General features: G+C 32.7%; 2 protein-coding genes and 1 non-coding gene across 8 annotated transcripts in view; 1 reads left to right on the top strand and 2 right to left on the bottom strand.

Moving 5' to 3' along the window:
• Positions 1–7863, top strand: part of LOC106670180 — a 26321-nt gene extending 18458 nt beyond the window's left edge. The window contains exons 2-5 of the mRNA XM_014400275.2: positions 3227–3314; positions 3380–3526; positions 3648–3781; positions 7298–7863. Coding sequence (XP_014255761.1) covers positions 3227–3314; positions 3380–3526; positions 3648–3781; positions 7298–7415 — 487 coding nt within the window. The 3' untranslated portion in view covers positions 7416–7863. The remainder of the gene's footprint in view (positions 1–3226; positions 3315–3379; positions 3527–3647; positions 3782–7297) is intronic.
• Positions 4228–26159, bottom strand: part of LOC106670178 (YLP motif-containing protein 1) — a 26084-nt gene continuing 4152 nt past the window's right edge. For 2 of the 6 annotated variants that reach the window (XM_014400270.2, XM_014400267.2), the window contains exons 5-24: positions 25162–25270; positions 24824–24934; positions 24612–24722; positions 24128–24493; positions 22926–23984; positions 22794–22857; positions 20609–20645; positions 18625–18707; positions 18472–18561; positions 18043–18069; positions 17629–17887; positions 17506–17574; positions 17224–17446; positions 16985–17101; positions 16744–16920; positions 16499–16666; positions 16283–16435; positions 15302–15374; positions 14951–15075; positions 11077–12149 (exon numbers count right to left, since the gene is read on the bottom strand). In XM_014400270.2, the coding sequence (XP_014255756.1) occupies positions 12009–12149; positions 14951–15075; positions 15302–15374; positions 16283–16435; positions 16499–16666; positions 16744–16920; positions 16985–17101; positions 17224–17446; positions 17506–17574; positions 17629–17887; positions 18043–18069; positions 18472–18561; positions 18625–18707; positions 20609–20645; positions 22794–22857; positions 22926–23984; positions 24128–24493; positions 24612–24722; positions 24824–24934; positions 25162–25270 (3562 nt within the window). In that variant the 3' untranslated portion in view covers positions 11077–12008. Of the gene's footprint in view, positions 4371–4613; positions 4682–10849; positions 10912–11076; positions 12150–14950; positions 15076–15301; positions 15375–16282; positions 16436–16498; positions 16667–16743; positions 16921–16984; positions 17102–17223; positions 17447–17505; positions 17575–17628; positions 17888–18042; positions 18070–18471; positions 18562–18624; positions 18708–20608; positions 20646–22793; positions 22858–22925; positions 23985–24127; positions 24494–24611; positions 24723–24823; positions 24935–25161; positions 25271–26159 lie in introns of those variants that run through there. The other 4 variants (XR_001341042.2, XM_014400268.2, XM_014400269.2 and 1 more) reach the window with 4 other exon arrangements.
• On the bottom strand, positions 5959–6077 carry LOC112127003. Its single transcript, XR_002910345.1, has one exon. It is a non-coding gene; the product is annotated as a U5 spliceosomal RNA (small nuclear RNA).

Genomic DNA, 26159 nt, shown 5'->3' on the forward strand with positions numbered 1-26159 from the left:
CTACCTATCGACAGTACTCATGATGCGCAAGAGCTTCTCTGCTGATCCGGCCACTTATACTTATATATACTTTTTCTTATTAACCCAACCCTATTCAGGAAGATGTTAATATTAATAAATTAATTAACACAATTAATAAATTGTGCCAAATAGAGCTCTGGCTACCTATCTATATCTAACTGTTTGTTAAGTTGGCCCAATTGACAATTCCCATAGCCCACCGTTGGCCAATTTATGTAGCAAAGTTAGGTCAAAGCATAAGCAAACATTAAATTGGCCGAATTTACATTCACCCCAGTTTTTATGACATACCCAACATAAAAACGATCAAACTGCTGACGGTCATCTTGTCCTTTAGTCTACTTACATTTCAGTGGAATACAGAATCTTGTGTTCTGGCATATCATCACACATATGTTTGTATAGCATGCTATAATTGGTTTTGTGTTATGAAAGCCGAAGGGTTGGTGTAAATTTTGAACATAATGTGGCCTCACAGAAAAAAGTCAAATATGCTCTCTTCCCAACTTCCTCTACGAACAAATTTTACATTCCCACAAGATTCAAAGTTGTTAATCAATCACATAATGAATGCTGGTGTGGTGCTGGCCGCTCGAGGTTATCTTGTTTAAATTTTTCCGAAATAATGCGAGATTTTTTCTTGGGGTCTGCGGGGTGATGAACCTGTAACTGAGGTGTGATGAACTGAGCCTTTACCGATTATTCTGGTTTATAAAAAGAATCACACAGACACACTGAAAATAACGAAACGCACTTGCCAGACCACCAAGCGTGGATGGCAGACCAAAAACGTTGGTTATAAATAAATTGTACTGCAAATTATTAATGTAATTAATTTATTAAGTTTACATTATATATAAAATCAATTCTTTTAGTGTTCACCAAGAAATTAGTTTTAATTAGAAAATTTCACCAGATTCCATTTAATCATGTGGTGCTTTGTTTGTATCACGGTACCTACTTCGAAAAATGCACCACAAAACTTTGGTAAAAGACTTCTCTGAGATTGTGACTGAACACAGCATACGCGTACATGTGTGATGCATTTTTCGACGTATCAAAGAACAAACAATCCATCCGTTTATATACAAAAACGTTGATGACATACGCAAATACACCACTGAAGATGTCTAAAGACTAAACCAGCGAGGATAGTCACATTTGCAAAAGTAGTTCTTATGTTTTTTATAGTGTATTTTTTGTGTATTGGCCCATTGGCCTTAAAGACCATTTTTTCACCAATTTTCTAATACCGGTGTCTCTATTTAACATTATTTGCATAAATGGCAGTGACAGACTGGCAGTTTTCGTCTTGCGATTTAATCTCTGTTCTTCCTAGCATCCTCGTCTGATAAATCGTAAAAAGTTTTTCCCTGTTCTTTCTGGGTTTTTTTCTGCTATATCTAAATCTTTAGTCGGTCTTGTCAAAAACTATTAAAAGATTTCTGCTTCCGCATGTTTAAGTTTTGAGTCTCTAAGTTTGAGCTTTGGATCTTTACCTTGCCAGATTTTCGTTTCCCGTTTTCGGTTAATTGTTTCGTACAATACTATTTCCCCCTTACCACATCTTCATATAGAACCGACAAAACGGTTTAAATATTACAGTTAGAAAAGCAGTTATCAAAACGTTATAAGGAAAAAATCTTTTGGGACGGTGACTGTCTTAATGATGAAGACTTTTACGTGTCCACGATGTGTGACAGTGATTTTCCGTTGACAAACCAGTTCGGGTCCAACATCTCCTCCGCACCAGAGCTTGATCGAATTCGGTACAAATCATGACACTGTCATCGTTTTTCGACAACGATCATATTGCAATACATTCCCCGACTAATGAACGTGGAGGTGAACATATTTCGTACAACCCTCACTGGTATGTGACTTTATATCAGTGTAAGCTCTGTTTTGGATTAAGCGCTTCTTACTAAACATGTAGTCAACTCTGAACAATTCCCGGATTTGTATTTCTGTCCGTTAAAAAAATAAATAAGTAGGCGGTATTGTCCAAATTACATATAAATTAATATACGTTAGAGTATAGACGTTATTGTTTAATACTATTTTTAAAAAATTTTGTTCAATTAGCCGAAATCTATTTTGAAAACCACATCTGCGGGTAAATGAATTTGTATAGTTCGATCATTTCGCCTTTCTATCTTCGCTGGTTATGCCTATCGGACGCGTCTCAGTTTTGATTTTTCTTTTTTACGAGGGTTCGCAACAGCAGAGGTCATATAAACCTCAGGGTGCCGGTGTTTTTGAAAAAAAGCCCATTTGTAAGTACATATGTCGGGTTCGATTACAGAGCCGCTGGATTCGAACCCGGGACCTTTACCTTATAGTGATGAGCGCCGTGTAAACGACGAAACCTTGCGGCCACCGACGCCCCCTCGGTTTCTTGTACTGGTTTATGTACTGTAGTTAGGTATTTTTATGTTTAAGTCAAGGTTAAGTAAGTGTATTTAAAATAAGTTGGATTATAATAAGTAAATTCACGTGGTGTAGCAGAAATGACCGACAAATTTTCACCGTCTGACGCGTCTATTGTTTCTTGTTGTCGAATTCTCCATTTTAATGATAGAATAGTAAAATTATTAGTTGGAATTCAGTCAATCTTAGTTAAGTAGTAAAAGATTCCACCTTCAATTCCACTAGCGTCTACCGCAAGGATTGATTAATGAAAAAGTTGATACTTCAGAAAATGGCCGCTTGTTTTGCGACCCGATGAACTATTTATAGTCTGTTCGCTCTATAATAATTTATTAATTATTAAAGTTATTAAAGATTTAAGTTATTACGCGTCAGTTTTCGGAGAAAAGACAGAAACTATGTTTAAATTATTTTTATAAAATGTTAGATGACATAATTAATGTATATTCTTCCTCTTTTGTATACTCATACACCCAGTTATTCAAAAATATTTAATTCTTTAACGATTTTCTTAGTATTAGGGAAGAGGGGGAAGAAGGTTCATTGTTAAATTCTTCCCAGACCATTTACAGCAGCCTTGTTTTAAAAAATAGCTTTAGAATTTGATTGATGAATTTTATATTGTCAATGTGTTCAAAAAGTAATATTTTAATTGATTCATAGCCATAAAACTAAATGAACTAAAGAAATAAGAATAAGTATAAAATAACACAACCTATTTGCTATCTCCCACACACACATATATAACTTTTAACTAGAAACATTGATCTTATAGGAAAGGAGGTGGCCATAAGGGCAGCACTCAATCAGCACTTTCTGCGCTCACCCTGCTTGCTTTCTTGTTTTTTCTCAATATACTCCAAGTAAGAAGAAACATATTTTACTTATATATCATACATTTTTATAATAACGCAGAACACTCTGAAAGAGCTGTTTAAGAGATCAAATGCTAAACCAAGTTCCGATAACGATAATGATGACAACTACGACTACATCTACAACAACCTCTGAAGGGCAGAGATTGAAAAGAGAAACCGATAAAAATAACTACAAAGGACACCCGCCTACATTTAAGGTAATTTTACAATTTTTGTTTCTTTTTTATAAAAAGCGAAATCCCATGAAAGAATTTTCCAATTAACTAAGATTTTGAAATATTCTTTATGGGTACACATGATCTAGATAACTTGTTTCAGAAAGAGACCACTGACAGCACATTTGACAACTCGGCAGATAGATTTTCAGCCTGGATATACGACAGGGTTTGTTGCAAAGATTGTGAACCCAAGAATATAAAATCAAAGAAAGAAACTTTTGAAAACTATTTAAGGTAAATTATTTCATTGCATTTAGCTTTATATTTTTTTATGGGCAAACGATAATTATGAAAATACATTCAATACATTTACGTTACAGCATTATGAAAACAAATTTATTGTCTTGTTTTCATTTTTCTTGATTATTGTGTATACTACATTGTTTATAAACAATGCACTTTTACTATATTTAACAATTTAGTAAATCGGGTTTATAATAGATTTTAGCTTTAAAAAAAAAGTGTCTCTCAACTTTCATTATATAGTCACAAAAGTGAACATTTTTAACGAACCACTAGAATTATTGTTGATTCTTAATAAATGAAACTAAAACTAAATAAGCTATAAACAAAAATCCTGCTACCCAAACCTTTAGGAAAAATTACACTTAATTAAACCACGTTTCATACTTAATTAGTACGAAAACCTGAGAAAAGGAACAATAAATTGGGTAAATCAATTTAAAAAACGTGAGTACATTTTATTTGCCTTTAAAGAGAAATACAAACAATACTGATTGCTAGTTACAAATAAAAATATATACACATGGCAAGGCATTACTACATCAATAAACTGGAATGTACTGTAACTGGCTCATTTATTCTGAAATAAAAGTATACAAATTAAAAAAAGAAATATATGTATAACAAAGCTGCACACAAAAAAAAAAAAAAAAAATCATTCTCAAGCTATAAATATTAATTTATTAAACTTGAATTGTATCGCAATTAAATTTTTTGACTTTGGACTTATTTTTTAATGTTTTATGATATTCTTCAATACTTCAGACTTCAATAATTTTTGCTTTTTTTAAACTGAGTAATTAAACAATAAAAAAATACTTACATTTTTAGAGATTAATTCTTCATCCCTTAATTATGATAATATAAGAGGGCTAATTGCCACCAAAACATCTAAAACAAGCAATATGAAAAATTACCCATCTCTCAAGGCTAGAAGTCCTAGAATCAAGTTTATTAAAAAGTTCTTTTGATATTTTTCAACACTCAAATTTTCCATTGCGTAGTTACATAAGTAACTGGAGTAAGAATTAACAATTACAGCTTATTAACTTAAACTACCTAAACCAAGTAAAAAATAACTCAAATAGAACCCAACAAGCCTTCATGATTAAATGATCGTATATTAATATAATTAAGTAAAACAGCTAATTTTATGTACTCAATAGGAAATTTTTAAAAAAGTAAGTACTTCCTGTCATTCAGGAGGGCTTAATATCCAACTACGCATTGTGTGTCATGGACAAGAGATCAATCCACTTTACAATAAATACATTGTTCATACCGATAATAATTAAAAAGCCCCATGGGCTCTGTCAGGATTCAAACCCAGAACCACTAGCGTAGCAAATGGTTCAAACAGCCTAACCACTCTGCCGCCACGGACCCATAGTACTCTGTAGTTATGAAGACATGCAATCTACAATTTAGCGACTAACAGTACACCAATGTGTAGGAAAACGAACTGTTGAATATGGTCTTCTTAAGAAATAAATATTTCTCAGTTTATCTAAAATTTAACTTTTTTTTTACTGTACTTGACATTTCTACCCTGGTCTATATACCTATGTATCCACACTGGTTTAAATACATTTCGACAACAAACGTTTTATGACACAACCAGCAAAATCTCACATACGAAAGTTGGCAAAACACCTGATAGACCAAACCAGTATGACAAAAGTGGCTAAACTACAAATAAAATTTACAAAAAACTGAACTTAAAACGAATTATAAGCACCAAGTAAATGCAAAATTTTACTCTTTAAAACAATCGTTTTATTGAATGATGAATTATTTAAAACTCTCGCTGACAAAAGATTTGAAAAATATTTATTGCATAAATCGGCGAACATTTTCCATGTCAATGTTGTCTTCCACTAAATTGATTAGCAAAATCCGTGTTCATGGATATCAGCCAAAGGGATCAAACATAAATTTTCAAACCCAAAGATCTACATGTTGATCCAAACTACGGATCTGCAATAGTCATGAAAAAGTCTTATTTGCCTGTTCATTTTATTTTTATTTTCCCTACACCAGAAAAAAAATCAATTAAATTTGTTAGCCAAAGTTTTTAACTTGATTAAATACAAATACTATAAATCAAAAGCTTTTAGGATAAAAAATAGTAATCTTTCTAAAACAAAATGTTTAAAAAAAGGCAAAAGGAAAAATCTATTGTTTTGTGCTTAATAACCTATTATTACACTCATCAGTGAGTCCCCCTCCACGGAAATCTTTAGTAAAAGGTGAAAGATTTATTTGTTATGAAGGGAGACCAGAGTCAAGAGCAAGACCGGTAGATGGCCCTCAGAGAACCTGAGCAGGAGTCGAGGGATCGTCCTCACCCGACTGAGTTTTGGAGTGGTTGACACATGGGCACCTGCTTTTGGGCCAAAGCTCGCACAGGTGCCCCTTATGCAGAGAAAGGTTGCTCGATGTGTCCCACATAATAGAGGCGTGTCATTCCTAGGCTCCATACAGAGCGTGTAGGCATGCCGCCGGACTTAAGAAGAGTTCTTGAACATGGTAACGAGTTTCAGAGTTACCCTGTTCCGCTTTTTAGGGGAAATTGGTTTTTTTTATTGTATATAATGTCTTAAGTGTTGTATATATGTTTTGTCTGAGTGCATGTATTTATTAGCGTGAATGGCGAGGGGTGAGGGTGAAATATAATGTCATTAACCATCCCTACTCCACCGATCAAACAGAATGAGTGTACTGTATGGATGTATTTATGTGTATGAATGAATTTATTTGTATGAATGTAGTGTTTGAAAGAGTAAATAGTATATAGACTTAGTTGGCGGCTGAAATGACCTAGATGTCAGAAGCGCCAGTCTTAAAAAAAAAAAAACTATTATTTATTACTTTAGCCCTGAGGAATATCAGGTACTCAGGGATAAGTGTGTGACATCGGAAGTATAAAAGTAAGTTATTAGCGAGGCTGGAGTGGGTTCAACCCCACCCTGAGGAATATCAAGTACTCTGGATCGAGTACCAGACATCTATGTTTGTAGTGATGTATATACATGTATGGTTATGTTTTGTTTCTATTCTGTATTTTAACAACCTGAGGTACAAACGAGAGAATATTGACATAATATACATCTAAAAGCAGAGAGACCATATCAAAACGCTCAAATGACTGCAGCTTAAAACACTCACATAATGTATATAGCCTCAAAGTCCCTAGCAATATTGGGAATGATTCAGTCTTAAAGGAAATTTGAGATCGCCTGTAAAAAAACAAATATGTCAATCCGTAGACATATTTAAGATCGTTTTCCCTGACAATGACCTTAAAATAGGTCGAAAGTTTGGCAGTAACAACTCTATTTGCTTTCTTCTTCAAGACCATACCTTGATCCAAAGTGTTCGCTAATGTTTTGATAGTAACCTATTATTTATAATAATATATTTTTGTAATTACCTTATAATTTGGATGTAGAAATTAAAAATTGGTTTTGTATACAAATTGAATGTAACGCTTATTTTAATTTCTAGGAAAAGTGTTATAATGATTTGCGAATTGTTTGAAGCAGATTCTGCAAAAACCTGCCAAAATGAATCCGAGTACAGCAGCAATCAAGGGTATAAAGATGAAACAAGCACCAAAACTTAATCCCCGAGCAATTCAATCCTTTGGATTTGAGTTTTGACGTGGAAGAGGTGGCTTAGGACAGGAAAAAAGTTCCTAGCATTAGAATGGTTATTAATTACAAAAGTGTACATAAAGCAGATTTTTTTTTTAATTTTTAAAAATATAAATGTGCATGTAAAATATAAATAATAAATTAAATAATGAAAACAATTAAATTAAATAAAAATAAAAACAGTAAAAATTAAGCACTTTATCATGCTGATGATGGAACTTTTTTTTTTGTTTAAGTGTAGAACAATCAGATGTTAATTACTTTAACTAATTTAAACAGAAAACAACAGAATTTGCTTCAATGGAAGCAATAAAAACGAAACAAAAATGTAATTGAATATGTTGTGCATTGTTGTTAAGTGCCGGTTCATCTATGCCAGATGGAAAATGCCATGCCGGTCTTATTTGTACCAAAGTCCTGGAAAATAATTCAATACAGTGAAAAACTATATCTAGATATTGTACTTAATAATTGTTTCCTAATGCAAATATATTTAATTAATTGAATTTATTTTGTACAATACGAAACTTTGAAAGTTAGGCAATATATCAATAAAAAATTATCAAGAGATAAATACAATAATGTACTTACCTTAATAAAAAGCAATTCAAAAACACTGGTTATAGTTCACGACCAAGTTTGGCAATTGATAAATAGAATGTGTAAATGATAAATTATAATACAATATGTTAAGTTAAATACAAGAAAACTTAAATTGTTAGCCTAGCGGATAAGTTTTCACAATAATATCTATATCATAGTACAGAATTTAAAAAAATATAAAATGCATTATTTGTAATTTCTCAAGAAACAGTAGAACTTTTCAAAATAGAAATTTCAGTTTTATAATAAATAGGACGCTTGACAAAACGTATACAAACAACTTGTTTGTTCAATATAGTAAAACTTAAAATTAAGCATTTTGGCCAAACTTGGTTGTAAAATGTTGTCACAAGCTCTCAATGTTTTGTAATCTTTGCTGAATATCACTTGTAATTCAAATTAAATTTACATGAGGTTAAATGTGTGTACTCTTTGTTCCTTAGCAGAATAAATTTAATAAATTCGTAATTATCAAGCGGCAACGATGAACTGAGCAAACTAGATTTTATTCGACAATGAACCTAATTTGTGTAATCACATAATGACCAGTACCATTAGAACATTAGCACAGCACCAAATAAAGTTTTTTATTTGAAAATATTTGAACTTTGTTAGAAACGACACTGCCAAAAAATCCTCTTTTACATAAGATTTAAGGAGGAAAAAATTACCCAATTCAACTTAAACCTCCCGCATCCCAGGTAAGATAATTAGATGGTCAAGTAAGGCGTAAAGCATAAAACCACAGGATTTTATCAGTGTAAAAAAATACAGTAAGAATAAAACAGTCCGATAATTGGTTAAAACAAAAACAAAAGATTTCCCTTTCATTAAACATACTCAAGAGGAAAAAACTTTTATTTTCACCAAAACAAAATTTTAATAAATAAAAAGTTGACATTAGATCAACCAGACATTTAAAAGATTAATTTCTTAATGAATGGGAAAAAGTATTCTCTAGTAATATTGTACAAAGACAAAAATTTCCACTCTTTTGACCATCTGGAGGAGGCATGGATTATTGGATTTTAACCCTTTTTACTTTGGGATTTTTACTTTAACACAATGACTGCGTAAGATACAACACATACTATTGTAGTTTCAGCAGCCATTGTTAGAAAACAAATGCTTCTGCTGTAGCTGTTTTTGATGAGCAACCATCAAAGTTAGAAAACGAACGCTTCTGCTGCTATAATTGTTGTGGCCTCAGCATTAATCACAGTTATGAAACAAACATCATACCAACTGTCATTCTAAGTGTTTAATCTGTGACCACCTGTTTGTACTTTTTCAACTCTCCCACCCCTTCACGAGATACACAATTCCGGACAAAATTTCAAGGCCACCTTAGAAAGGGTAAAAGTGTCTGTAGCTATGGTCATTACAAAAATAAAAATAAAAATTAATTACAATTAATTAAGGTTTTTAGTTGAGATAAAAAAGTCAATGGCACGAGCGGGATTCGAACCCACAATCTTTGGCTGGATACGCCGCTGCTCTACCACTTGAGCTATCGTGACCTCGATCCACTCAGACACCAACCTCCCATCTCAACCGCACCTTTTGAATTTTCCCTCTTTTTTGCCATTTTACAAATGTCGTGTAATCAAATGTCGTCAAGAATCCAATCCGATTACATGACATCTGAAAAATGGCAAAAAGGAGGGAAAATTCAAAAGGTGCGGTTGAGATGGGAAGTTGATGTCCGAGTGGATCGAGGTCACGATAGCTCAAGTGGTAGAGCAGCGGCGAATTAAGCCGAAGATCGTAGGTTTGAATCCCATTCGTGCCACTGACTTTTTTATCTCAACTAAAAACTTTAATTAATTGTAATATATTAATTGGTCAAGTGGTCCACGAAATTAGTGAATAAAAATTAATGTATAAACGATTTTGTTAAACTTCATACCCAAATTGAACAAACATTCTGGGTGGCCTACTTCATTTACTGCTGTACAGGATGAAACTTTTCTTTTATAACTTTGGTTAGGACTTAAAAAAAATTATTTACATTATTTTTAAATACCAGAGAGAAATTTTATAATTGGGCTCTGCCATGGACAACCAAAATGATAAAGCATAGGATAGAGTTAACATGTTAAATAATATTTGAGCGTGGCCTGTTATGGACAAAACAATCTGACATTAATAAATTAAATAAATAATTTATTAACAAGAACTAGGGTTTTCTGTAAAAGGAATTTCATATGAAAGCTGGTTTTCTTAGATTGGAGATTTTACCCTCTGCCATAAATATTTCTTAAGTTGCAATGCCATATTTTCCAATGTTACAATAACAAATTAAATCAATATCATTGAATCTAAAGGGTTGTATGTCAAATAAAAGTATATTTAGGTGTATTATTTCAAAATATACATTTGTTTTATTACTTTTTATGAATTAGTTTTACTGAAGTAATTGTTTAAATTTTGCCTACGTAAATTGTTTAAACATATAATAATCGTCCATCAGTTCAATTAATTATTTGTATTAAATTAAAATACAAAAACACCAAGCTTATGAGGTAAAACTTGCTCCTCAAATTAATTATAATACAGTTGTACCAAATCTAAGTTTATATTAAAAAGAAAAATATAAACAATAGTAGGTGGTAAGGCGATATATTGGTATATTGCAGTACTGCCTAACACAAAAATATACAATTGAATCAAAATCGAGGTAAATGATTTATGGAATAACAGTTACCTTGCCACCAAATTAAAATAAATAGATTTCTTACAGATATTATAAAATTAACAATTTACAAGACATTTATTACTCACATCCCAAAATTTTTTTAGTGTAAAGTTGTCAAATCATCATGAAAAAGACAGATTTGTCAGAACTGTTTAAGAAACAAGCTGAAATATAAACAATAAAAATAAAGATTAAAACTTTTTCCAGGCTACCTCTTCTGCTATTAAATGTCTTTCCACCAATCTATTCTAAAAAAACTAGATATTGGAAAATTATTATAAAATTTTATTGAAGGAAATGTGATTTTGAAATAAATAAAAATATACGTATGCAATGTTTATGAAAAATATAATAAAACTCGATTCTATTGAAACATCAGTGCGAAATTCTGATTTCAAAGGGACTGCAGTTGATTAAAGTTATTTTCATATTAAACATAAGTGTGTTTAGATAATGAAACAGTACAATACATTGACTGATATTTATAAAGAAAGATTATTTACAAAAAAATTCTAAATCATAAACAAATTTAAATGTGTTAAATATAAAACACAAATTGCGTTATAGAACAATTTATCATTTGGTAGACAAGTGGGCAGAATAATAACTTAAATCATCCTCTGGAAGATCATTTTGAAATTCAAACATAATTATTATACTTTTTCTCTTAACCCAACCTTCATGAATCTGGATTGTTTAAATATCATTTTAATAAACTGTGGTCTGCGAGGTAATGAACCTATAGCTTGATTATCTCTAATCAGCCTATTCTGCCTACTCTTTTGACAATTCAGTCTTCGGTGGTTGATTTTTGTAATGCCAAAATGAATCTTGATAGGCAAAACCAACAAGAATAGGCAGGCAAGGATAACTGAAGACGATCTGTCTACAAAATATATGTATTTTTTATTTTTATTCTAAGACAAAATAAAATTGCACGAAGAAAATTTATTTATAATAAATGAAAATCTTTTCTTGACAATCAATGTGTCATACATTGATTGACCGGTTCATCTTGAATCTCCTTAAAACTTAAAAAAAAAATGAACATGTAAGGGATAAAAATTATATCTTTTGTATTCTTAAAAAATAATAATTTGGTAATGAAAAATAAACGGCCAACAGATGGAATCCCTTGAGAAAGGTTTTGTTCCTTTTTGGTGGGAAACAGCAAAATGAGTAAAGGATGAAAATTTGTATATTAATATTAATGCTAGGTAAACATCTAGAAGTATTACTTTCTAAAAAATTGAGATCCTGTTCAAATATATTTTGTTTGAGCCAGCTTGTGCTGCCCACTGTTAGGATCCATCATTCTGGTCCAATCTGTCTGGCCCACCACGAACCCGATTGCTCTCATCTTCTCCTGTTCTCGCCGCTCCTCCAAGTCTGCCCACCGAACCTAAAACAATAAAAAAAAAATTGAATCAACAATAAAATCAAATGACATTGTTTAACAATTAATTTAAGATAAGTTGAGGTTTTTTAATAGATAACTTTACTTTTCTATAAGTTTCTATAAGAAAACCCCACAGGATTGGTACAAATGGTCTTTAATAATTTAGTTTCGCAAATCGTAAAAATTTTTAAGACTAATTTAAAATTTCTGTTTACTTAAAAAAAATAAGCATTTTCATTTAATGATTTTGTTAAAAGACTCAAGAAAGTAAATAATTATTCAGATATCGTGAGAGTAAATAATAATACGTGGGAGCGAGCAAATATTCAGGACCTGGCACTAGCTATGACTAATCGCTAGCTAAGACTAGGTCCTATTCCAGGACATTTCTATGGGCATCTTTCCAGTTACATTTTATCATCTTTTATGTACATACAAATTATAAAGGTTTTATTTTAATATCATGATAAAATAGTGAGAATTGTCGATTATCTGAGTCAAGTAGCACTTTGGTAAACAGCAATTTAGCCAGGAATCCATCAAAACCTACCAGAGAACCAAGACACCAAGATCTTTTAATTAATTATTTTTTATTTATTTTCATTATTTTTATACATCAAGATTTCCTCTGCTTTGGTACAAGCTATAACATCAGTATTAAAATTAATTATAATTTTTATCTAAGTCTTGTTTGATATGAAAAAGCTAGTATCATGAGCGAGATGCAAACCCACGACCTTCGTCTCAATACGCTGATGCTCTAGACAACTGATCTATTGTGACTTCGATCCACTCGGACACCAACTTCTCATCTCAACCAATACCCTTTTGAATTATCCCTCTTTTTGCCATATTTTCTACCTCAACCAAGACCTTAGATAAAAAGTATAATTAATGTGAGGCGTTTAGTAACCTTTAGTTAATATCTGGATAAGAGAGTAAAGCAAGTATGACTGCAAAAAAACAAAAAATCCTACAGCACTAGCTACCCACCATTTTGAACACCGACACAATTTCGACTTCAACAATCCAAAAATATTACACACAAAACAAAACAAAAATAAACGTAACTTTTTAGAAATGGTTTATATAACAGTGATAAACACAGCATCAATTATAGAACAGACAAATGTAAACTCAGTCGCAGCTATGCTAATATCATTAATCAAATTCAATATCAATAACATCATATATCATCATCACATCACATAAAACAATCATTACATTCCTCACATCAAACATTTCTACATAGTCTAATTTTTCAACAATTTGGCTTTCCTTTCCCTAATTATCCCCGTCTATATAATCCTGAAAGGATAATTAGAACGAACCATTACCCATTCTTTTCCATTGTCAGCTCCTTTTACCTCAAAGAAGAAGCTGACTCCTCATATAAAAAAAAGTTTCCTGTCTCAACCTCCTTCTCCACACCTTCAAAATCCAACATATATAAACATAAAACATTAATATCACACTGGCACTCTCAACACGACACCCAATAATGACACATCTACACAGAAAACAAATACGTTGATTGAGTCTAAAATTTCTAGCATTGTATAAATTCACTTTTTTCACATCCTACATGTATTTGTATAATTTAAACAATGTTTATAAATCCCAGGAAATTTTAGGTTTATTCAAAGTATTTGTACTCACTCAAAGTGTGTGTTTTCTAAGTAAGCACAAATACTTTGAATAAACCTAAAATTTCCATATTGTGTACATCATTGTATAAATTCATTTTCACATCTTACATGAATTTGTATAATTTAAACAATGCTTATAAATCCCAGGTCCTGACGATGATCTCAATAAAGATAGAAATGTTGGCACGATAAAGAAAATGTTTAAACCCACATCACACCAGACCGCATCTCACGATCTCTAAATAATCTTTAATAAAAACACACCAATGGCTTTGTGTTTGGACACTTTAAACACCAATTTTGGATTAATAGAACATACAAATGGCCAACACGGTTGCTGGGACAAGGTTTATTACTTTTTTTGACCAAGGTCCCAGAGCAAATGCCCGCCAAGTGGCCTACCAAAAGATCTACCAAAGGGAAAAAAAGGACTCGTAACAATTCACTGTCTTGCCCAACAAGATATGGCCAATTTACCCACCGGAGGAATTTTCACGTCGATGAATAAGCATATGCATGTCCATTTTCCAAGGGTATGTTTTAATAAATTCTCCAGGACAAAGATTAGCCCCAATGCCGGGTTTTATTTTTGTCAAAACAACCTTTGTTCAATTCCTTTTAATTCTGTGACTAAGCTTTTTCCTAGTCCAATTGAACACAATTTAGATTCAGCAAGTTAAATATTTAACGTCAAGTGAATCTGTACACTTCCTTGCAGCCCAAAGTTTCTTCTAATTTTCTTTAGTTTGATAGACTTGGTAGTCAGTGTTTGTCAATGTGTTCTCATCAATGGTCACTTTGGAAAATCATTTAGACAGATGCCATGCCATATTACCAACCACTTCATGGTTTTTTAAATTTATTTTTTTTAATTTTAGTACAAATAATATTTAATAACTCACGATATCTATCAACTCTAAATTATTTTTTTCTCTAGATAATTCGAACTTTTTTTTTCATTCAAACTCTTGATCATTTGACTTATTTTTGGTGGTCCCTTAGGGTTTCAAATTATCATGAGTTGACTGTATTAATAAACAAACATGACAAATATTTCAAAATCTTGTCTTTTTTTTCAGATTCCTTCTTTCCCGATTTTTCAAATGTTGTTTTGCAAAGGTGATAGAAAGGATTTTAAATTAAAATAACATTTACCCTCTTCTTGCCCCCCGGAACCTGGGAGGCCTGTTGGGAATCCTCGAAGTAGTCCTCTGGAAGCTGAAGCCAATCTTTGATTGTTGCTGTTGGCCTTCTGTTTTTTGAAAGTCCATCGAGTCGATCTGAAACACACAATGCGAACATGCATTAACATCTAGCATGCTAGAATCTAAGGGTTTCTTTTTTCTCTTCTGATATATTAGTAATAAATTATTAATCTGTGGGGGCATACACCAAAAACAAAATAATCCCCTCTACCCTTTAGCAATTTTGAATAAATTGGGTGCTGCAAACAAAATTGAAAAATAATCTGAAATTTAATAAGGCAAAATTAAAGTTTGTGTATACCTAATTTGTAGTTAGAGCTGTCCAAATCATCCCACTTGCTGGTAATAGACTGAAGCGTTGTGGCCAAGAGTCTCTGTAGCAACAACTCGGACATCTCAGAGCAAGTCTTTTACTACATCTTGCACAGAAGTGCTTTTGATATATTTTGAAGAAATTAATCCCGAAAATGTTCAATGTTTTAGAAAACATTTACCTCAATTCATCTTTTTTTTTTAATTATTATCCAAATGAAAAATTAAAACTCGCGATACAATGGAACTTTGTTTTTATTTGTTGTCTTATGAAGTACAACTATACATTCTCTATATTTGCATTGGCATGAGTAAGCAATTTTAATTTATTAAGGGTTTAAAAATAAATAAAAAAAAGAGAGAGAAAAGGGAAAAGAATAACGCATACTTTAAAAACCAAACAAAAGTTATTGTGATTATTTATAATTTCCAAAGTCAATTTATTAATGTGAAATGTTAAATTTAATTGTGTACTCAGCTAATAGCAATAAAAAGAATATATACACATCTAAAACAACAAACAACTATTTTTGATAGTACAATTTAAAATAAATTACAATGCATTTAAACTTCGGAGAGAATCTGCTTTCAAAACAAGAAAACAAAACAATTAGAAGAATTTGTTAATTTTTTTAAATTTTTTCTGTGAGGGCTGAAATGTTATTATTGCTGTTTTGGAAAAGAAGAAGCATATTATCAACTATTAGACACAAACAAAAATGTAAAACCAATATGTCAAAGGTACATTTTCTGTACACATTCTTTTTTTTCAGATTATCCTTTTACATACAACTGTTATAATTAATGTTCTTAATTAATAAACAGCATATGATAATAATAAATCTTAATAGCAAACATTATTTCCTTGTGAATCCATAAAGGTTTTACAGTGTAAATTTATTATATACAACCATATATATACAAGTATTTTTTAGAGAAAAATTGTCAGCCACACTTTCAACGTCCTCACCTGCTTTGGAACGTCAGATTCTTCATTTTCTATATCTTTATCTAATTGATCAGAATCCTGGGGCTCGTCTTGATCTTTTGTTCCACCTTGGGCTCCTTCCGCCTCTCCGTTTTTGTTATCCTGGCTCACTTCCTCTGTGTCTTCCATATCCACCTGAATGTCATTCATCATTATAGAGAGTTTACTGCAAACGTTATTATTGAACTTTAAAGCTACCTCCATTATGCTTGCATCTTGTAACAGAGAACGGATGTCCAGTAATGTTTCAATGGCTGGTGTCTTTTCCCACCCTTTAATTATTTCTTCTATCTCACTTTCCGATCTTTTATGCACGTTTCGTTTCAGACAAGATTGAAGGTCCAGTTCAGTCTCACAAATATACACCTTGTTAAAAGGGTAAAAAATTAACCAATCGAAAAAAAAAAAAAAAATCCGTATTCACATTTTAATGACAGACATACTTGAAATCCTTTTTGCTTAGCAAAACTCGATATTTCTTCAAAATGATGAAGTTTATTATTTACAGCATCTACTATTACAAATGGAAAATATCCATCGTTCAATGTTTTTTTAAATGATTTAACCATCGATTCGCGGTACTGTGGTTCCATTGCTGCTTCATACTCATACTCCATGACCTGATGAAAAGAAAATAGTCAATTGTTTTATTCAATTTCACTGATGTTGAAGTGTTTGTATTACTTTCTTGGCAGATTTTCTTCCATCTGAGTCAGTTTCTATTTTTTCAATTTCCACCATAAAATAATCATCAAGTGATAAAATTCTAGGTGCAGATCCTCCCATTTGAACCTCTCTTCCCTGAAATCGGAGATTAAATAAATAAAATGTGCCCTAATATAATTCACAGTGTATAGACACTTCTGCCATGATATAAAATATAATTAAGATAATCATTAACTTATGGATAGAATAATTATTACCTTGATCAATTTAGCTAAAAATGATTTTCCTGATCCAGGTGGTCCCCTTATTATAATAACAATTCTAGGAGGACGGGAATTTCTACCAGGCTCTGATATCAGGTCATCAATTAGCACATTTAACTGGGAATGTGACAGTGGTGGATGAGAGGTTTCTAAAGACAACGTAGGTGGTTCAGGAACCTTAACGTGAGGATCTTGAGATCTATCCATTGATCTACTCCTTGAAAATAAGCATGTATTAAATTTTTTTTTAAACTTTTACAATTGAGGCAAAATTACCGGGACCGACTCCTTTTATGAATTCTCCTGTCCCTTTCACTCCCTCTATCTCTTCTGTCAACTCTAAATCTAAAAACAAAAAGATTAGATTTATGCAAGTAAAGCAACACTGAAATGACTTACTTATCCTCAGGTGTTCTGTCTAATCTTCTTCTGTCATCTCTTCGTCCTTTATCATCACCTCTATCAACTCTTCCCCTGTCTAACGCCCTTCCTCTGTCATCTCGTCTATCATCACGACCTCGGTCGTCTCGTCTCCTTGATTCCTCCCTTCTGAAATCATCCCTATCCCTTGTCCTGTAATCGTCACGACCCTTTTTGTCATCCCATGGCCTTTCGTCATGGCGTGAAACCCTTGCCCAATTTCCTGGCCGTCCATATTCTAAAATATACAAAATTTGCTGATATAGAAACTTTTTGCAAAATTTTATTACATAAAATTTAATATAACAGCTTAGTTTTAGTATGAAATATTTTAAATGTAATGTACCAACTAGTATTAATTAATTTTCAAAAATCTCTTCAAATAAATTTTACCTTCCAATCGGTCATGCCTCCAATGTTCTACAAAGAGAAACAAACTATCATTATTATTTAGTATTTTCAAGTTTTGAAAAGTAGTGCCAATAAAATATGACGGCAGATCGATGCAAGGAAGCATGGAAGAAAGAGCTAAGCCTCGCAGGCAGATACGCCCAGTGAGGTTTTACTCTCTGAGATTCTGGCACATACAGACTTTTTCATTTGTTCAATTCAAATCAGTTACTTTATATATCTACCCATTAAAAAATGACTGATTTGAATTGAACAAACGAAAAGACGTTGTGCGGCCTAGCTCGCAGGGAGTATTTGCCTGCTAGGCTTAATTCTTTCCTAAACGCTTCCTTGCACGGATCCACCATCCAACCTTTTGGTGCTATTTTTCAAAATGTAAATATGTGTTATAGTAAAAAAGCCATTATCTACCTTTCTCATCAAAATTATGTTCATCAGGCAATGTGCTGGGAGCATGAGCATAATCAATCATTGAGCACGGTTCATATATTTCAGGTACACCTGTAAAATCACATAGACAGTAGAAATAAAAACCACACATTCAGTATGAAAGGGTAGGTTTACCTAAATTTGCTGGTTGATTGTAGTAATCATATATTACAGCAGGTATGTGGGTTGGCATGTCGGCTTTTTTAAGAGAATCATCCCTATAAATAAGACACTCATATATGTGAAGAACCGCACATATGATAAGAACAAAGATCCACATTTTAACATTAATGGCATATTGTTAATTAAAAATGTTCGTGCATAGAATTGTCGCTAAGCTTTACTAATAAAGCAGATAATTTGTCAATCGATAGTACCAAATGAATTTTATGTTCACAGTATTTTAAAATTGGAAGTTCAAGTTTCTTATACGAAATAGTCCAATATTAACAATATATGAAAATAAATCCTGTACCATTTAACTGAATAGCCATACCTAAATAAATAGCTTAAACATACAAATCTGGATTTTATTTATAACGTGTGGTGTTAGTGACCGTTAGCGAATGATTATTCGGAGATCGTGAGGTGCAGTCTGGTGTGACGTGGGTTTTAGAAAAACATTTTCGTATCATGCCAACGTTTCGATCTTTATTGAGATCATCTTCAGGGCTCAAAATGTTTGTTTTCCATGTAGATGTGACATTCTTGTGTGTCGCGTTGAGAGTGCCAGTGAGATATTGATGTTTTATGTATATATATGTTGGATTTTGAAGGGGTGGGGAAGGAAGAGAGGATAGAAAGACATTTTTATATGAGGAGTCGGCTTCTTTGAGGCGAAAGGAGCCGACAATGAGAAAAAACGTGGGTAATGGTTCGTTCTAATAATCCTTTCAGGATTATATAGATGGGGATAATTAGGGAAAGAAAAGCCAAATTGTTGAAAAATTAGACTATGTAGAAATCTTTAATGTGTGGAATGTAATGGATTGTTATATGTGTTTTGTGTGATGTGATGACGATACATGTATGTTACCGATATTGAATTTGATTGATGATATTCTGCTGCGACTGAGTTTACATGTGTCTGTTCTGTAATTGATGCTGTGTTTATCTCTATTGATGTAAACCATTTCTAAAAAGTTACGTTTATGTTTGTTTTGTTCTGTGTGTAATATTTTTGGATTGTTGAAGTCGAAATTGTATTGGTGTTCAAAATGGTGGGTAGCCAGTCCTGTAGGATTTTGTTTGGGTTTTTTCAATTGATTTTATAAATTACGTCTCGTTTAAATTTTCTAGCAGTATATAATTTCATAATTTTTTTTCCCACATCCTACATGTATTTGTAAAATTCAAACAATGCTTATAAATCCCAGGCCCTGAAGATGATCTCAATAAAGATCGAAACATAGGCACAATAAAGAAAATGTTTTATACACCAGACTGCACCTCAGAATCTCCAAATAATCATTTATTTATAACATTATTTACATGAAAAATTTAGTCCTTTTATAACTTTAATGTTATAAGATTCATTTATCTATTATCTAAATTAAAAAAACATCATTCATTCTTCTTAATTACTTACAATAAAATTTAATAGCTTTTACAAACTTTGTATAGGATTGATAACCCAAAAATTTGCATAAACATTTACAAGAATCTAAAAAAAAGGACAAAATATCTGCAAGTCAAAATAATTATATAATAATTCAAATTAATCATAATAATATTAGATGTGTCAAGTTTTTTGCCACTTAGCGCTAGACTCGATCTTGTCAAAGGAAATATTGCAAGCCCAAGAAAATACTGTTTTGTTGCATTCAAAAACTTTATCCCCCCATATCAAAACAATTGTCTAAAGCTCTGTAATTATAAAATAAATAAAAATTTGTCAATTCATAAAGGGTTTATTGTTAAGTTATCAATGGGGTCTACTTTTCATGATAAACCATATTGTAATACTAAGCAATACAAATAATTAGGGCTTCATAATGAAGGATTTTAAATATTAAAAAGCCTCGTTCTATCTTGAAAGTCACATTTTCATAAATTTTGAATTGTTTTTCATTAATAAGTTTTTCTTAAGTAATGTAATCCATTTTCAGAAATCTCTTACCTTTCTCTGTCCGATGAAGATGGGAGATATCTGAAATCTGAAAAATAAAAGCATACTTTCATTCTTCCAAACTGAAATAAATATTAAAAGCGCCATGGCGCTCCTGCATACCTCACCCTCAGGCTAAAATGAGATTATTTTTTTATAATCCTTAGGTATAAATGAAAAGATCGTTGATCTTTTTTCCCCTCCCCAACTATAAATGTACCAATTACGCAGTTGGTCATAGGACCGACATGGTGTGAGGGGTTTATTTTTAAATGTTTCTTCCCCTGGCATCAAGTGGTCCCACCTAAGGGGAGTCCACCTGGCAAAATGGTTGTAGGTCACATGTCTTATGAACAAGATACAGAAATCCTATTAGTGGCTAAATACGCATTACTACAAAATAGGACTGAAATAAATCAGACTTAACCTTTTCGGGACTCATGACAAGTTGTTTCGTTCTGGCATGGAGGCTCTCCAGGCCCAATGACGAATTGTGTCATTCGAGCTGATATGATCTCCAGGCCTTGTGATGATGGCCCTTTATACATAGCTAGACACAAAGTCGACACAATTTCCAATTCTACTACCTTTGCAAGCAGGCAGGCAACCACTCATGGGTCGACACCATTTGCAACTTGCTTGCGATACAACTTATTGGCACATACAACTGCAAAAATTGGCGGTGAATATAACTGTACAGGTACTGGAAAGCACCTTGAACTGTACAATACACCCTCCTCATTTAATCCAGAAATGAAAAGGGCGAAGTGTGGACTGAGGTGGCCAACAAAGTTAAAATGTCATGTAAGAACTCCTTTAATAAATTGTCTGTATAATTACAGTTAAGTTATTTGAACATTTCACGTTCTGACTTTTATGAATTGTACGGATTATTACAACCTTTTATATCTTGAAAAGTAAATACTGGTTATAGTAGAACCTTCTGAACGACCAAAAAATAAAAAAATAAATAAAATTTAAAAAAAAAATTTAAAAAAATTTATAAGTAGGTACATGATAAAATTCTTTTTTCAACTAGCAAAGCACATTACAGAGTAGCCACTAATTTAAAATCAGTTCCATTGCACACGCAGTGATGTCATTGGAATCACAAAATAATAGGATAAATATTCTCTGTAAGCATTTGTGTTCTGCTTACTCATTATACCACCATAAAACACTCAAATTGAGAAGAAAAAATCATTTCATGAATGCTATGAGAACTATCCTGGCAAGAAGACAAGTAGACTGAAAAACAATCGCCCTATGTACAGATACCTCACACTTAGGTCGTGCTGAGATTGCGTTGCTGTCGCATTACTTTCATGATGTGTCGACCGAGCACCAACCCTGTATGGAGGGCCTCATTTCATTTTTTTCCATACTTCTGTTTACAATCTGGCCTCTCTCTCAAACTTTTTTAAAGAAAATATAATTTATTTTTATAATTTAGTTTTTATAAGTAAGTATAGTTTTTCTGGAAAACCATTCGGCAACAATATCTCTGTCTCATTGGGAATATTCTACTTTCATCTACCCCCTACCCATATCAACCCAACCTTCTATACCTACCCTATTGTCATGCTGTTTTTTCGCCTCTGCCGCATCTGACAAACTCTCAGGTTTAGTTTTATATCACTTACATTCACAGTGATTATTGGAATATATTTTTGTTTTTGTTGCCCTTATATATTTTTTTTTGTTATATTTTAACTTACATAATGAATACTTTTTGTGAAAAATGAATTTTCAATTAAATTCAACTTTGTTTGTTTTTCACTTTTGAGTCTTTCTCCTCAAATTTTGAATTGAATTAGTGCACCTCAAAAGGAGAAAGCAGACAATTTGAATTTTGATGCACGAGAAAAATTAATCAGGCTGGGAGTCACGTAGTGACTGAGAATATAGGCAGAGAAACGCATTTTACCATCTAAAAACAGTACTGAAAGCGTTAAAATAAAAAAATATGGTCTTGGGAGAAATCTCACTGGCTAGTTCGGTTTTGTTCTAGGCCAGAGCTGTCCAAAAAGAAAGCTTGGGAAAAGCAGTACTGTGGCTAGAATGTGATCCCAACCACAATTCATTCCCAGGGACTGCTGTAGCAAGAGGGTGAGGGTTCGTTTAGGACCACTGGCACGTTACGTGTTACCAAAGATTTAAACAAAAATTGTAAACAATGAAATATAAAATAAATTACCTTTCCCTGGTGTAAGAGAATTTGGTCCTAGATTGCTGTTACTTGGTGGGAAATTATGACCATCCTGAAATTTAAAATAATGAGAAAGTTATAAGAATATCAATGTAGAATTTCAAAATAGAATGTATTCACCTGTGGAAATAACGGTTTTAGACCTTGGACATTTTGGTTTTGTGGTTTGTCCTGGAAATTTTGATATTTATTGTACCCAGGTTCATCATTTCCAAAAGAAGTAGAGCCTCTCATAGGTGAACTCAAGCGATCATTGCCAGGAAAGTTGCCGCTTTGGTCATTTCTTTGATTTGAATTAAAATTCAATGGGTTAGAAAGTGGGGTTGGAAGCAATGCTGGTTTCTGCATCGGACCGCCCCAATCTGGCCTTCCCTGTGAATTACCAAAGTTGCCTCCCTTGTTCATTTGGTTATACTTGGGCCCCATACCGAACTGGTTGTTCCCTTGACTAAAATTTCCAGAACCGTAGTTGTTAGAATTGTAATTATTTCCTCCAGGAGGGAAATTGTTCCCTCCACCCTGGTTGTTGAAGTTATTCCCTCCTGGTATATTCGGACTGAAATTGTTTCCCTGACTATATTTATTATCAGGATTAAAACCTCCTTGAGTTTGATTTCCTCGTTGGTTGTAATTATTTCCTTGGTTGAAATTCAAACCCTGTTTACCTTCTTTGTTCATATAGCTATTTGGTGGAGGATTGTGGAAATTATAATCTTGCCCTTGCGGCATATTGCCAGATCCTGGTTTTTGAATGTTTCTTCCTATTAGATTGGGTAACCCTTCAGTATCCAATTTATCAAACTGCCCCATATGACCATGGTCTGATCCAGAATTTTGTGTCATGGGAGGAGGTTGATTAAGATTTGCACCCATGTGGAACATCTTATTAGGATTGCCCTGATTCCTGAACGACGGAGGCGGCATGTTCATTTGAGGTGGTTTGTTTTGATTCATCATACCCTGAGGCATTTTTCCAGGAGGTGGAAAGTCAAATGGTTTACTGTCAGCGGGAGTTTGAATCGTCTCTTGACCTGTCTTGGTCAATGACATAGGTGGCAAATTGTAATTAGATACATTTCCATCATTACCAGAATTAATAAGGTCCAGCCCAGGAATTCCACCATCGTTTGTTTTACTTCCGCTTGAAAGTTTTGTGGCATCACCAAGAAGTGATTTCGCCTGAAAGGAAGAAACCAATAACAACTCCTGTCTTATTAACACGATTTAATATGCAAATATTGTAAATGTAAAGAAAACACTAAAAAGTATGGATAAAAGTAAACATATTTCATGTACTTGCTGAAATGAAATATAGAAGGTACCTGTTGAGGATCTGATAAAGAAGCTGAAGATTCATGTTGTGTTGGAGGGGGAACAGAAGTGGGTGGCATTGAAGACATGTTCATTCCAATGGCAGCTGAATCTCCAGTGAGTAATGCCGAAGGGGGCATTACTGGAGGTGGAACAGGTGGGAACATCTGCCCTCCCTGCCCGAACATATAACCTTGTTGGTTAAAACCCATAGGGAAAGACATGTTTCCATAGAGCCCCGGTTGATATGGATTTGCCCCAGATGGATGTACAGTGGCCGATGGCAAAGAAGGTACAGTGGAAGTTGATGAAGTTACAGTTGTGCTAGCTGCTGTTCCAGCAGTTGAAGCAGGATGTTGAGTCTGCTGAGCCTGCAACTAATACCAGAAAACGCATCCATACAGATTTACACTAAACAAGTGCTAGAACATCGTTTTAAATTAAATAGATATTAATTTTTGTCATGAACACAAATTTTATATAGTTTAAAATTACTTTTTCTAGCTCTGCTAATTTAGCATCTCGCTTTTTTTTCATCTGCTCTCGTCTCTGAAGTAACTGAGTTCTCCAGCTAGTCCATTTTGATTCATAAGCTTTGTATTGTTCCTTAAAAACACATTTAAAAAAATAAATACATGTGGAAATGTTAAAAATAAACTTCTTTCAGTGGGATTAGGAAATAAAATTATTCTCTACAGTATTCTTACCGTGTCAGGATGATTTGCATTTTCCTCCCTCCAGGAATTAAATTGTGATTCCCAATTATTAAATTGTTCATCAAACTGTTTCTCTGCTTCTGCCATTTCCTCTAATGTTGACTAAAAATTGTTACAAGTAATTTATTATCAATAAATATGAATTCGCTAAGACACAAGACTACTATGCTTGATAAGTTTTTAATTTAAAAAAAAAATTAAACTGTGTAATAAAAAAATGAAAGAATTATCCTACAATGTAGGTGATTTAGGTTTCTACATAATTTCTTTTTCCACAAAGCACAATTAGTTTTTTATGGAGGTTTGTTTAAGATAAATAATTATAATACCTTGACAGATTGAATTGCAGAAGCAGTGTCATCAGTTTTTTGTTTTTTATTATCTGCACTAGCTTCAACATCTGCGGGCGGCCTCTTATTTGAACCAACCTGTGGTGGCCTAAAATGTTAACAAACATTAAAATACTGGTAAATTCTCTTGGAAACTGGATAAAGTGATGTCTGAACAAATTGCAAAATATTTTATATTCAGTTTTGAAACAAAGCATTGGTTAGCTTATCAATTGTGGATATTCTCACTTAAAAAATTAGTCTTGGTTCTGAACTTTTGCTTTCATTTTTTCTTATTAAGACCAATAAAATAACCAAACATCTTTATAATTTTGAATGCCCGAAACGCTGATCAAAATTACGGCCAAACCACTCCATGGATTTTCATTCTTGATGGCTTATACGAAAACCCTGACATCAAATTTATTCGGAAAATTATCAAAAGTATCAATTATTAATGTGAGGACGATAAATAAGTAATTAAAATGGTGGGTGTGGGAGCCACCAGAATTCAAACTTCATAAGTCATTTTTCACCTTTCATTTATGGTTACAGTCCTTTTCAGTATTAATATTGTTGTGTTATTGTATTATTATTATTATTTTTTTTTTTTTTTTTTTTTTTTTTTTTTTTTTTTTTTTTTTTAATCGTGCATTGTATTATATTTTTTTTCATGTATTAATCACTAGGCACATAAATGTTCTATTGAATTATATTGTTCTATTTATTTATTTTATACTTTTTTATTGTATTTTGTTGTTCTAAGCGCTAAAGAGGCCAATTCAAAAGGACTCCCTGGTATATGAGATGGCATTTCAGGCGCCAGGAGTCCACCTCCCTTCCCCATTCACAGTGATGCCAACATTTCGCTTTGGTGTCTCAGTTCGAGCATGTCATGTTATGTCACAAGTTGCATCAAGCTGTCATGCAACTTGAAGCCAGTTTAATTTTTTTTTCTCCCTATGCCAGTCATCTTGTTTTGTTAAGAAAACCACAGT

Source organism: Cimex lectularius, unplaced genomic scaffold (assembly GCF_000648675.2).
Source record: "Cimex lectularius strain Harlan isolate CLEC.00 unplaced genomic scaffold, Clec_2.1 scaffold134, whole genome shotgun sequence".
Classification (NCBI taxonomy): domain Eukaryota; kingdom Metazoa; phylum Arthropoda; class Insecta; order Hemiptera; family Cimicidae; genus Cimex; species Cimex lectularius.